General features: G+C 34.3%; 1 protein-coding gene across 1 annotated transcript; it reads left to right on the top strand.

Moving 5' to 3' along the window:
* Positions 1-5: 5 nt before the first annotated feature.
* On the top strand, positions 6-10,528 carry LOC134253060 (uncharacterized; the record flags this gene model as incomplete). The annotated part of the gene is made up of 4 exons (XM_062735578.1): positions 6-278; positions 4,509-4,727; positions 9,440-9,688; positions 9,906-10,528. Coding segments are annotated over 4 exons (1,032 nt in total), but the record flags the coding sequence as incomplete, so codon positions are not given.
* Positions 10,529-13,012: the final 2,484 nt, after the last annotated feature.

Genomic DNA, 13,012 nt, shown 5'->3' on the forward strand with positions numbered 1-13,012 from the left:
TCATTAACTCAGAAACTTTGCCCTCTGGACCGATTCTGTCTCCCACTCAAAAAATTCCAGCACAGTCACGTAAATATGACAAAGTCTCTATACCAAAAACAAAGAATTACTCTGCAGAAGAAATAACTGATGCCTTATTGCTTGCCCAGAACATGCCCGGTATGCTATCAGCTGAGAATGCTGACATTTTGGTCTCAGTGCTTACGCACCCAGACCCTTCATTACAGCTGTCCGCATTGATGGGTATTAACAAATGCTCAACTTTTACACGAAATCAGGTATGCTTGTTATTTCTTTGGTTAATTATTAACCAACTTTATCTTTGGTTTTCATATGTTTGTGTGGTGTCAGTTGATAACTATAACATGTATAATATTTTCATTAGAGAGCATAAAGTGATGTGAATTACTTAATGTTGATGCCATGGTTATGATTTAGGATAAATTAATTCATAGATCTAGTCATCAAGGGTTTCAAATATAGTTTGGGCTGCCTATAAGAAATTTTATACATACAGCTCTTTGGAAAAAGGTTTAGCATCTTGTAAAATCTTCATGTTCATGTGAAGTGTTGTATTGTTTTATAGTGGTTTAAAGTTATTAACTATAGAAACATAACGTACAGTATTGTGATAACAATAATATGTTACATAAACGGATAATCATCATGAATATTATACTACAATATTAAAAAATTCAAATCAAATTAACAGTTCATTGAAATTTAAAATAAAAACAAGTTCATGATCACTCAATTAAGAGGTCCATTCACGGATTCTTTCTTTGGCTTTTGTTTTTGACACTCGATGTACACTTTACCTGCCAGGTTTTGTAAATGCCAAAATGCTCCAGATAATTGGCATTTTGTTTATTATCTCTGCCATGTCCCTGAGATTCTTTTTCTGTGACTTTTCTTTTTCCTTCTCCTCAGCCTCTGTGCGTTTTTCTGTCATCTGACTTTCATCATCACGGATCCTTACGGCGAACGTGTGATCTTAACAAAATTGTTGTGGAAAGGATAGAAATGCGTCTTGATCGTATAGTGGTTTATTTAGACTCTGTTATTAACTATAGAAACATAACGTACAGTATTGTGACGTAACAATAACGTTAACATACGTTACATAAATCCGCGGATAATCCGTGATATGAAGTATTGTTTTAATTAAAGTCAAAATTATCATTGATTATGCACAAATCATCATGATCATGTGCGAAAGAATGTATAAATACATATAAACATGGTAAATGCCAAAATGCAGATAATTAGTAAAGGAGCCTCCTCAGCCAAGGACAGTTAATGGACATAATGACAATGACAGTCACTTGAAGTGAGAGTCAAGACTCTGGGTTAGATATTTTTACTCAGCTGATAATAACGAACAAATATAATTTAGACCAGACCAAACTGTTAATAATCTGAGTCAGACTTGTCTAAATGCTGTAAGCATGGTAACAGGGATAGTTTACGTCGACCAGTTAGCTCCGTGGTTAGACACCTGCATGGTTAGCAGGAAGATCTGGGATTGAGTCCCAAACTGATTAACATTTTCCCGCTTGTTATATTTGGCGCCTCATATTGGGCAAATGAGAAAATGTATGGCTGGACCAGGGAATTGAACCAGAGACCCCCTGCATCACTAGTCAGGTGCTCTACCGACTGAATTTTTACTACCCAGGCCGATATCCAAGGCCCAAATCATTACATTTCCTCACTCCATAAATTGTCTTTGCACTTAGAGATGCAACCCAAGTTCTTATTAGCTCCTGGCAGAACTCTCCCTTGCAAATATAGGGTTGGTTTAGGTAAATGGCACCAAATCTGTAACAGGAAAGGTGAAAATGTATGGCTGGATGGGAATTGACTTACCTGGGACCCCTGCATCACTAGTCAGGTGCTTTACAGCATGAACTACCCACTAGGCTGATATCCATGGCCCAAACCATTACAATGTAATGTCAAATAGTCATATTGTAGACACTTTAAAAGAGAGTTTTTCAAACAAATCTAGAGCTGGTGATTTATTCTACAGAACAGTGCAGCTCTGTAACCTTAGTTAGTTCCCCAAACATATTGTTACTGAACAGCTCAACAAGCTGAATGTAAAACAAATGGTCCAGATAGAAGAGAGAAGTGAACAAACACTTGATATCACAGGTCTCCATTGTCAAATTTTTGGCAGAAGTAAAATGCAACTGAGGTTTTCCAATTTCTACTGAAAAATTCAATACATATAAAATAATTTTTAATTGTCTGACAAGGATTATTTAAAAGAAATGTTTGTATGGCCTACTCTGTATGTCAGATAAAATGAGTTACTGATCAGATTTTAAGATTTGAAGACAAGAGAGTGGTATTATAGTCAGGGGTACATATTGATTTATTGTCACAAGATGCGGCTCAGTATTGATTTACATTTGTTTGTTCAGTGCACATTGACTGTAGAGAAGACGTCTTTAGAAACAAAACCCCAGCAAGTGAAGGACTTGACTCTGGTTACTTCCTTTCTATTCGAGACAGATCTAGTCTTTATTGACTGTCAAGTTTTGTTTCTCGTTTTGCAGAGGTAGGGTACATATTAAAATATACATGTATAATATATATGTATTAGCTTTTATGTTTACTAAAACCTTCTTAATTTGTAGATTAGCTTGTTAATTTATTTGAAATGAGGAAATGTAAAGACAGTTACAAATGTGGTAGTTGGGCATGTTTCGTCGGGGGTGGTGGTAGTGGTGGGGGGGGAAGGGTAGATCAGTTGGTAGAACATCTGACAAATGAATTTAGGGGACCCTGGTTTGAGTCCTAGTTTGTGCCATTGCATCTTCTCTTTATACACCTGTTTAATATATGTAAAGAAATATAAATAAAGACCATGAAGACAGAATATGTCTTATTGAAAACTTCCTAATCCTAGATGACCATGGCGTTTTCAGTGGACCTTTTAAATACTTTGTCAGCAGCCTATATAGTAGGGTGCAGCTGTGAGTACATGTAAAGGTAGAACTTACCTGAATATGTAAATGTATCTGATTCAGCCTTAGTATCTATTAGGGAACAGCTGTGAGTAGATCAAGATGTACTTTTTAGTAGTACTTTTTATAGGTAGACCTACCCCATCAGTCTATCAGGTAGTACCTGGGGCTGATCGTCCAATCAATACCGCTGTGTTATTGGTAGAAGAAGAAGGTAGAGGTGATCTATTATTTATCCTGGTTTGTTCTCCCTGGCCTGTTTTGTCAGTGGGTTCTGTTATTACCGGTGTGTTACGTTAATCACTTAAAAGGTGTTGAATAATTTTATAAGATTGTGCAGGAGATTTGAGATTAATAGAAGGTATTCATACTTTTCTTATTTACAGCTTGAGAGTATTGAGAAATGATGTTTTTGTTTTAATTTCTAGTCACTAAATGATAACATCATTTTCTGAAGACTTAAATTTTTCTCTATTTTTTTTCACATATGTAATAAGATCACTTCATGTTCTTGATCTTCCCAGAATATCCTCTGAAGCAGCATGAGAATACTTAGTCTGTTAATTAATATGTACTTCTTGAAGTGCCAATTCAAGTGTGTTCAAATCAAAGTACACACCTTCACAGGTGCCATTATTTTCTATTGCTACATTTGCAAAGCTACAAATTTACCAATCAGATACACATAAAATACTAAAATCTTGGACATTGAGCCAAGTGGTTATATTGCAAGAAATGATGTTTTTATATATATACTCATAAGAAAACCTTTTTATTTTTATGCCCTGTTATCAAAGATACAGGGCTATAATTATGAGTTTTTGCCCTGTCCGTCCGTCTGTTAATCTGTTTGTCTGCGTAAACTTTAACCTTGCCTAAAACTTTTGAGTGAGAAGGGCTAACTAACAGGTTTTGTATTACGTAGGTATATTTCTTGTGACATTGATTAGACCCACTTTTATCAAAAATTTTCTAACATTTGCTGTGCTCATAGCTTTTGAACAGTTGGTGCTAAAGCTTTCATACTTCATATGACCTTTTGTATTCATTGTTAAAAGTCCTTTCAATAGGTATAGATATTTTTGACCTTTTGACCTTGACCTTAGAGTTTTACTAACTTTTAAATAATCTTAAACCTTGGCCATAACTTTTGAACAGTTAGTTAATAAGGCTTTCATATTTGACAGGTATATATTCCTCGTGACCAGTCACCTTTCTTTGGGTACAAACAATTTTGAATTTTTGACCTTGGAGTTTGACTTGCATTTGAGAAGCTTCAACCCTCGCAATAAGCTGCCTTAGGAGGGCATCAGAGTTTCACAAGAACATCTTTTTTTCATATTTGAAAAACTCTGCCAAACATTTTTAATTTGCCCTGCAGAAGAGTAGTACCCCAGTTACTGTGAAGAGGTTAATTGATAGAATTGTCCACGAAAAGATTTTTGTTGGCTTATTTAACATGATTTCATAATTTATGTTGTTTCTTTTGATTGAAATGCATTTTTAATTCATTATCTTTTAATTTCTTTTCAGAATCTCTTAAGAGAACATGGTTGTTTATCCCAGCTGAGTCATTTATTGCATCAACAAGTACAGAATCTCTCCAACATGTCCCAGAATGCATCAGCCAGTGAAGAGGATCCAGAAAAATCCAAGAAAAAACCTAACAATATGTCGGAAAGGTTCATGAATCTGCTGGCTACGGCCATCAATAACCTCTCCTCCAACGAAGAGAACCACAAACAGTTTGAGGTACCGTGTCAACTGACTGATGTTTTATTCATGATATAATTTATCTTTTAAAACTTTCATTGGGATATAAATACGGGTTAGTCATGTGATCAAATCCCCTAAGGCCTAAAGGCCTTTGTGGTAGATTTGATCACATGCCAACCCCTATTTACATCCTAATAAGTTTTAAAATGATAACTTATTACTTATATGTACATTTGAGACTGATTTATAATACAATATATCTCCAGATTCTTATGCAAAACTAGAGAGGGTTGGGGAAATTCCTCCCCCGCCACCCAGGTAGTTACTGAATGTACATATTAAAGGAATTTGAAAAAAAAGACTATACAACATTAATTCCCCGGCCTCCATGAGAAAACACAAATGCCTTTTATTTTGGTAGGAAGAGTCTTAAGAAGCCGGGGTCAATGACACGCACAACCATGAAATGTAGTTTCTACCAACGGGAAAGACGTTTATGCGCAGGGGGAATAAGGAAGCATACAAAATATTCTACCTTGGTTAAATCAGTGCTGCGTTATGACGTCATAGTAGGCAAGATGATGTCAATTTTAGAAATCAGGTTTTCGTAATATTGGTATTTAGCGATGTAATGTAACTCTAGAAAATGATTAGAAACGTGTAAACATTAACAAAAATAAAATGTTTTTATTTTGTTATGCTGTAACAGTCATTATGATTGAAATCTACCACCGATGACGTCATATGTGTATATCAAGTAACTTGGAAATTGATCATGTCGTGTAAAGAGAATTTGGCTAAGACGGCATGTTCAAAGATACGTTAAATGGAGTTTAAAAGGAAATATCGAAAATATTGTGTTAAATTCATATGGAGTTCAATTAATTAAACAGGTATGCTAATTTATCTTCATCGATTATATTCTCTTTCGAAGACAGTCAGCTATATTACGTATCCCGGTCGACCTATCGTCCGTCATTCCTGACCAAAAAATGCAACAGAACAACAATAAGCTGGACATTTCAAAACATACGATTTGTACAGATTGAAAGTTTGCGTTTTGACAAACGTGGAAAGTGCTGCTAGAATCCCGAGTTAAGCATGGTTGTAAAAATCGATTCATATGTATAAAATTCAAAACTAAGGGTAAGGTTTCGGGCGAATGTGTGGAATAAATATTTTACGGAAAAGATAGTTGGATTCTAGCAGCACTTTTTAGACAACATAGATGTTTTCCACACACAAAGACAGCCTTTTTATTAAGGAAAATTTTGCAATTATGCAATGATGCCATGGCGGTGATGCACGTCTTTGCGTTAGGCACGCTTTTATCAGTATGCAATAGTAAATAACAGTTTACATTTATCAGTGGTTTTATTAAACTAAATTATCTTCAAAAAGTCTAAATTTCTCTAGAAATTACTTATATGCTTCCTTAACATACCCGCGTGGTTATTTTTGTGTTCATTTTTATCAATCTGATTTAGTTGAGCTCCTGAAGTTGTTCTTTACTTATCAAGTCCATTGACTTGTTATCCTTCCTGAACTTTGCCTTATGAGGTTAATTTCTCTGTTTTACACTTAAGTACCTCATAAGATACATACATTATAAAAATATTGTTACGATTATCAATTCTTCATTATTGTGTTTGTTGTTTGATTCATTATCAATTCAGTCCGAGGGCAAAATGTCCATGATGTGTAGTAATGATTACAAAGATTCTGTAGGTAAATAAATACCAAGAAGGAAAACCAAGCTTATACAGATTGTGTTTATAGCTAAAGGCTAAATAATGTACAAAAACACCATCACAGAGAAATGATTTTGTATTTACATAGCATGCAGAAGTTCAATACTGGTCTGTTCAATATAAAGAGTGTTAATTATTGATGATGGAATGTTAGGGAGAAATGTTTGGTCATAGAGAAGGGTAAGATTTATGACTTTTATTATATATCTAGGTCAAATAAATTCAGATATTATTTTCAGGTCATGTTTGCTATTAATAGATTTCTTTTCTCTGATATAAGATTTATTGAAAATATTTTAAAAACTTTTTTCCTAGAAATGGAAGACTCTTTTTCAATGATTTTTGAAAAGCATTCTCCGGCTGATTTGACCCAACACTGCTTTTAATTTGCATCATTAATGATAATTATAATCAAATCAATCTAAGAGTACATTCAGGGCAACTTTTTCTTTGCATACTGGTATTGTTGCATTAACTGTGTAACAAGAAAGAAGAAGATGTATGGCTGGGCCGGGAATCGAACCTAGGACCCCTGCATCACTAGTCAGGTGCTCTACCTACTGAGCTTATAATCCAGGCCGATATCCATGGCCCAAACCATTACAATTGAAAAGAAAAAAATCCATATTTAGTATGACAACATTAGAATGGCAGTTAAACAGACATTTGATTCAACAACCCACAAAGCTAAAACTGAATACCTGGTAAAGCAGAACTCGGTTATAACGAAGTCACGGGGACCTATGAAATTACCTTGGTATATCCGTAATTCGTTATAACCGTATAAGAAATTCATTAAATTTATATATCTTGGAATCTGAGATGACTTCGCTTTCTCCGTAAATTCGCAATATCTGTGTTCATACTAAATGAGTTTTACCTATGCTCAGCCTGGCGCAGCACTGTTAAGGCCTACTATGAGAAATCAATGGAAAATAGACGTGCAAAAAAGGGGGACTTTTTTAAAAGTAAATTTATTTTAATTAAGCTGTTTTAATATCACAGAACATCAATACTTATTGAAATAGCATAGTATAACCCACTCTGTACTGTATGAATTTTGGTCCCATCGATGGACAGTCACGTGATGAATGCATAGTTCGTGTATTGAATGTAGGTCATGAACAAATTTCAATATCGCAAGGGCATACCCTAGTTGAAATTAAAATTTCAAGTTATTATTTGTTTCTGCATACTTTGTAGTTTCTGAAAAGTGCTGCTGCTTTGAATAGAATTTGCGTTTTAATTAGGGATGTCAACGAATAGTCGACTATTCGACTGTCAGTCGAAAGGACCGACCATCGAATAATGCGACCGACTATCGACTAAATAAAATACGATAAAAAAAGAGCGAAAACTCTTAATTACAAATTTATGAAAAAGTTCAATGTATAATCTGATAATTGTCAATAACAATTGTTTTTCTGATAAATTATGAATCACTGTGCTGGGTTTTGTTTCTAAAATTATAATGAAAACACAGTTAATTAGACATTACATTCCATGCATACATAATAGGGGCCTATTGTTATTTTAGTCATGTTCAAAGGTTCACGTACGGTAGCCGAGACAATAATTTGATAATTATTTTTATTACTTTGTAGTGTTGTAAGCTAGAGGATTTAACCGTTATAAAGTTAATACGGTAATCGGAATTAACAATATCATACCATGCACACGGGGACCTGACGTGTAGATGCTGTTTTTATCTTATTTTATTTAAATGAGTTTAAAAAATATTTGCTGGTAGTTTTTGATGTATAATAAAACTAAATAAATATAATTTCATGTAAACATAATAGCTACAAGTCAAGTGCCTGTGAATATCTGTCAAAAGCATAATGCATACACCAAAGAAATAAATCTTGCATAGTCTATGCAAACGAAAGTAAAACGGAAATCAAGATTTTATTATGAAAAAAATGTTCCGAATAGTCGACTATCGTTCGAATAATGCAATCGAATGTTCGACTAAGGAAAATGAATATTTTGACATCCCTAGTTTTAATAGTTAAATTTTCAGGTAAATAAGCCAATGTCCAAATATGTTTGACTTTTACCAAATATTTTGTGTACTTATAAAATTACGCCTTCGATTCAAAGAAAGCAGCAGCACTTTTCAAGTTAAGAAAAATATCCTTTATCTATATTCAAAAAATGGTTAAGATCTATGCAGTGTATGCCCTTGCGAAAGTACGATTTTATGAGGCATCTCATTGTAAAATATACGTAACCTGTACATAAAAACACGACATAATTAATAAAATACATTGTCTTGATAGTTAATTAATAATCGCACTAAACAAAGGATATGCATTGGTATTAATCGACTATTTAAAACCTGTAAATAATATTCCATTTAATAATAAAACACATTTTTCATTGTTAAAAAATTCTTCAATCTGCCTCTCACAGCACATGAAATGACGTCATGTTTACAAGTTCATCGCGATCAGGGCTTTGTCTATAACCAGCTACATGCGATTTAACTAGCAAGTTTTTTAAATGCATTGATAAGTTTCATTGTTGTTTATTATGCTAATACAGTTAAAAGTTGCAAACTATTTCATTTTCAGGTATAATGAGAAATACATAAAAGTCATATTTTTGTGTGACGTCACAGTAAACTTTTCCCGTATAAATTAGGCCCCGCCCCCTTATTCAAGCCTTAACAATGCTGCGGGGTGATATAGAATATATTTGATTTCGTAATTCTTTTTGCATCTCAAGGACTGTGTACTCATTCTCACGACTGGCTGATATAGTAAACATAAATGACATTTTTAACCTTAATATTTACATAAGATTTTTTGTTTCTCTAGGACTGCCCACCTATGCTGGTTGACATAGCGATCATTACATAATTTTTTGTTATTTTAGAAGTACGTACCTATGATGGTTGACATAGCAATCATTACATAATTTTTTTGGTTTTTTAGGACTGCGTACCCATGCTGGTTGACATAGCGATCATTACGTATTTTTTCTTATTTTTAGGACTGCGTACCCATGTTGGTTGATATAGCTCTGGAGGAGGAGACCGGAGAGTCGGTGCGCCTGTCCTCACTTCAAGCCCTCACTAATCTCTCCGTGATGGATCACCACCACAACCACTACACGCGAATCATTCAGCGACTCTACGACTTCCTGGACGACAACAGCGCCGGAATCCGTCTACAGGCAGCCAAGATCCTCGTCAACCTGTCCTGTAACTCAGATCTCGTACCACACATGCTGGCAGCTAAGGTCAGTCGTTCTTACGCTGTAGCACATTTTCAGGCTTATTACTGCTACGTTTTTTTTTAAATTTTCTTATAAGGAATTATTGATGAGAGAATATATGGGTTGGAGCAAAAATTTACATAATTAAGCATGACTTCTTCAATGTTACTGTTTATACATTATCTCCCCTAAAACCCCATACAGAAAAAAAAAAACATTAACACTAAGCTATGTATTTCAGGCGCCGTCCTGTGTCCTTGACCTGTTGAGGACCACGGCTGACGAGGCCATGGTTCTGCGCTGGACCACATTTCTGGCCAACATTCTCCACACCGTGAGGGAGTCGCACCTCTCGGCCTCGTCCCTGCCCCCCGACGACAAGGCTCCCAGCCCTGAGACTATGTACTCCGCCCTGTACGGCATGAACAACATCGGACACATCAAGTCCAAGGTCTTCCTCCTCTGTCAGCATAAAAACGAGGACATTAAACACCAGGCCTCCAGAATCTATCAGACATTGAACGCTAAATAAACACTAGGCATCGAGGATCTATCAGACGCTGAACGCCAGATAAACACCAGGCCTCGAGGATCTATCAGACACTGAATGCCAAGTAAACTGGGTTGTAAAATTTGTGTGATTTGTGTGAGAAAGATGAGAGATTTTTTTTTCCTGTGATTTTTAGTTTACAGTGTGTATAAAGACTTTTAATGACATACATACACTCAAAGTGCTGTGTATAAATGGAATATAATTATATTTTTTGTTGAGATATCGGATTGTTGTGTCTTTCACTTCATGCAATTTTGCATGTAGAAATTTTAATGGGGTTGTAAATTTTTTTATTAAAATTTATCCCTTCATATTCGCCTTGTTTTCTATGAAGAATTTTAAGAAATAGTGCTCAGATGAATTCATTTTAAGAGCCATTCTCTGTAATGATTTGAAATTTTATATAGGAGCTGTGGCACGCATAGTCTCAGAATTTCTCAACTCTCTATGATAAAAGTCATTGATACCGAAAACTGAAATCAGGCAAAAATTGGTTGCTATGTTTTATAGTTACAATGGCAACATGTCTTAAAGTTCGAAAAATGGCATTTTTTAACATGTTTAAAGCCCCATAATTAACATTTGCGGCAAAGCAAACAATTGGCAATGACTGTTTCCAAAAGTTTAAGGTCAGATGTCTCAAATGCATGATAAACATGTTTGGTAAATCAACTATTACATACGTTACTATGGTAACAAAGTATTCAAAAGTAAAAAAAATATTCATTGAATTTTATAAAGCCATACACGTAAAAATAAGAAGCAATTATAGGACGAAATGTGACCAAATAATAGAAAAAAGAGCCTTGAAACATATACCAAGAACAAAATATGATATTTCATTTTGGGTGGCAATTGTTGCCAAGGTTTTTATACCACAAAGAGCCTTCAAAGTTTTTATACCACAAAGAGCCTTCAAAGTAACACTTTGTATGTTTAAATCTGATCCTATCTTTTAAAAAAGCAAATTTCCTCATAACTAATGATCAATTTTTAAAGATATTGGTGTGCTCCTATTTTTCGCATTTGAAAAATTTCAGATTAGATTCTTTAAATAGAGCATTGCTATGGAAATAAGCAGAAAATATATGCTTAAAAACCTGAAAAATATTTTCTTTCCTTGGATACGTACCCTTAAATGTGGATTCCCAAATCTTTTATGATTGATATTTATTAACAGCTAACCTGACTTTTAATTTTGACTATCATCCAATCTCTAAGTGGATGCAAGAAGTTGGCACACAGGGTTTAATATTGATATACAGTTCACAAAATCGAACATTTTCCCTTCTTGGTAACCACAGCAACAGTTTTGTTTTCTTCATCAAATTTTATCAATAAATGACATTCAACTTCAGTTCTAACAGATAAGTAATATTCAAGCTGAGTCCTTTAATTTGTTTCTTGATTAAATGACAATTTAATTCTTAATGCAGTGAAAAATAATTCAGTTTTAAGCACTGGTACTTTGTTTCCATGGTAACACTGCAAAGTAGCAATTATACCCAATTTTTCTTATGGTTTTGGTGTTGCAAGGTCCTAAGGATGCATATTTGCAGTCTTGAATTTTTCATATTTTTCCTCAAGACAGTAGCATGAACCCAATCTTAGTTCCTGGTTTTGCATGGTTACACTGTGTTACCATGGCAACCATAAAAGTTATTTATAGAATAATATTGCTTATACTTATTTACTTTAGGTCAAACATTTTCATTGTTTTTCTTAAGTCGTTGATTGAGTCTGAGCATGTAACACCTACCATTAGTGAATACGGAGTGTTTTCCAGCATATTTCGGCATTTTAAATGTATTCCAAATGTACCCTTGGTTACCACTTACTTAGAGAGATATTCTAAACAGTTTCTTTATAGTATAAGTGACATCAAGATGTCATGTTTTCCTTAGAATGGTTTGTTTGCTTTTTCTAGTTTTTATTAAGCCACAGTCAAGATTTAAAATGGCTGAAAATCTTGATTTTTCAAACTTTTCCGGCTGTTGCCATAGCAACCAAGACATAGAGCAACGAAATTTTGTTTGATATTTGTTTCTGGTGTCAAGTACTAAGCATGGGTGAAATTTCATCAAAATCGGTGACCATGCGTGGCAACGAAGTTTAAGTGGTTACAGAGAATGGCTATTAATATGCAATACAATGGGAATGAAAATCATTTTGCTATAAGCATCAGATCATTTTATGTGTACTTTGCTATATGCCTGTTTTTTATGTTTTACTGAGCATAACTCATAAGAACAGAAATTATTTTAAAGCATTTTCTCTCCTACTTCCATGTTAAATAACATCTGAAAAGTGCTGAATTTACACCATGACAGGCGTTCATATATTTATATTCACCAATATTCATTTGTATAGACAAGGTGATTTCTATACACATTGATACATTTACCCCTAACTTTGTTTGTGGGGCATATATCAGGGATGACTCCAAGAAATGAAATACCGGGGAATATTTAAAAAGGTTCCCCCCTATACATGGTAATAGAGAGAAGAGTAGCCAGGTTTTTATGTCTATGTTAACCAGGAAATTCCCTGGCCCTTAGCTCAAAGGGACAACCCTGGTGTATATTAATTTCTTTCAAATCTAGATCTCCTTTGACAGAACAGAGCTCTAACCTTTCACCAATTCAGGATTGATAAAAAACACTATAAAATTTTATACATGACAAATAATTTAATATTCTTCATAATATATGCTTCAAGGCATTGTAATCATAGGAAAAAAGTAAGATAATAACTTCCAAACTTTATATTCACATTTTCCATCCATCATCCAGTGG

The sequence above is a fragment of the Saccostrea cucullata genome, unplaced genomic scaffold (assembly GCF_032062105.1).
Source record: "Saccostrea cucullata isolate Sc308-1 unplaced genomic scaffold, CSIRO_AGI_Scuc_v1 ctg2594, whole genome shotgun sequence".
NCBI classification, from domain to species: domain Eukaryota; kingdom Metazoa; phylum Mollusca; class Bivalvia; order Ostreida; family Ostreidae; genus Saccostrea; species Saccostrea cuccullata.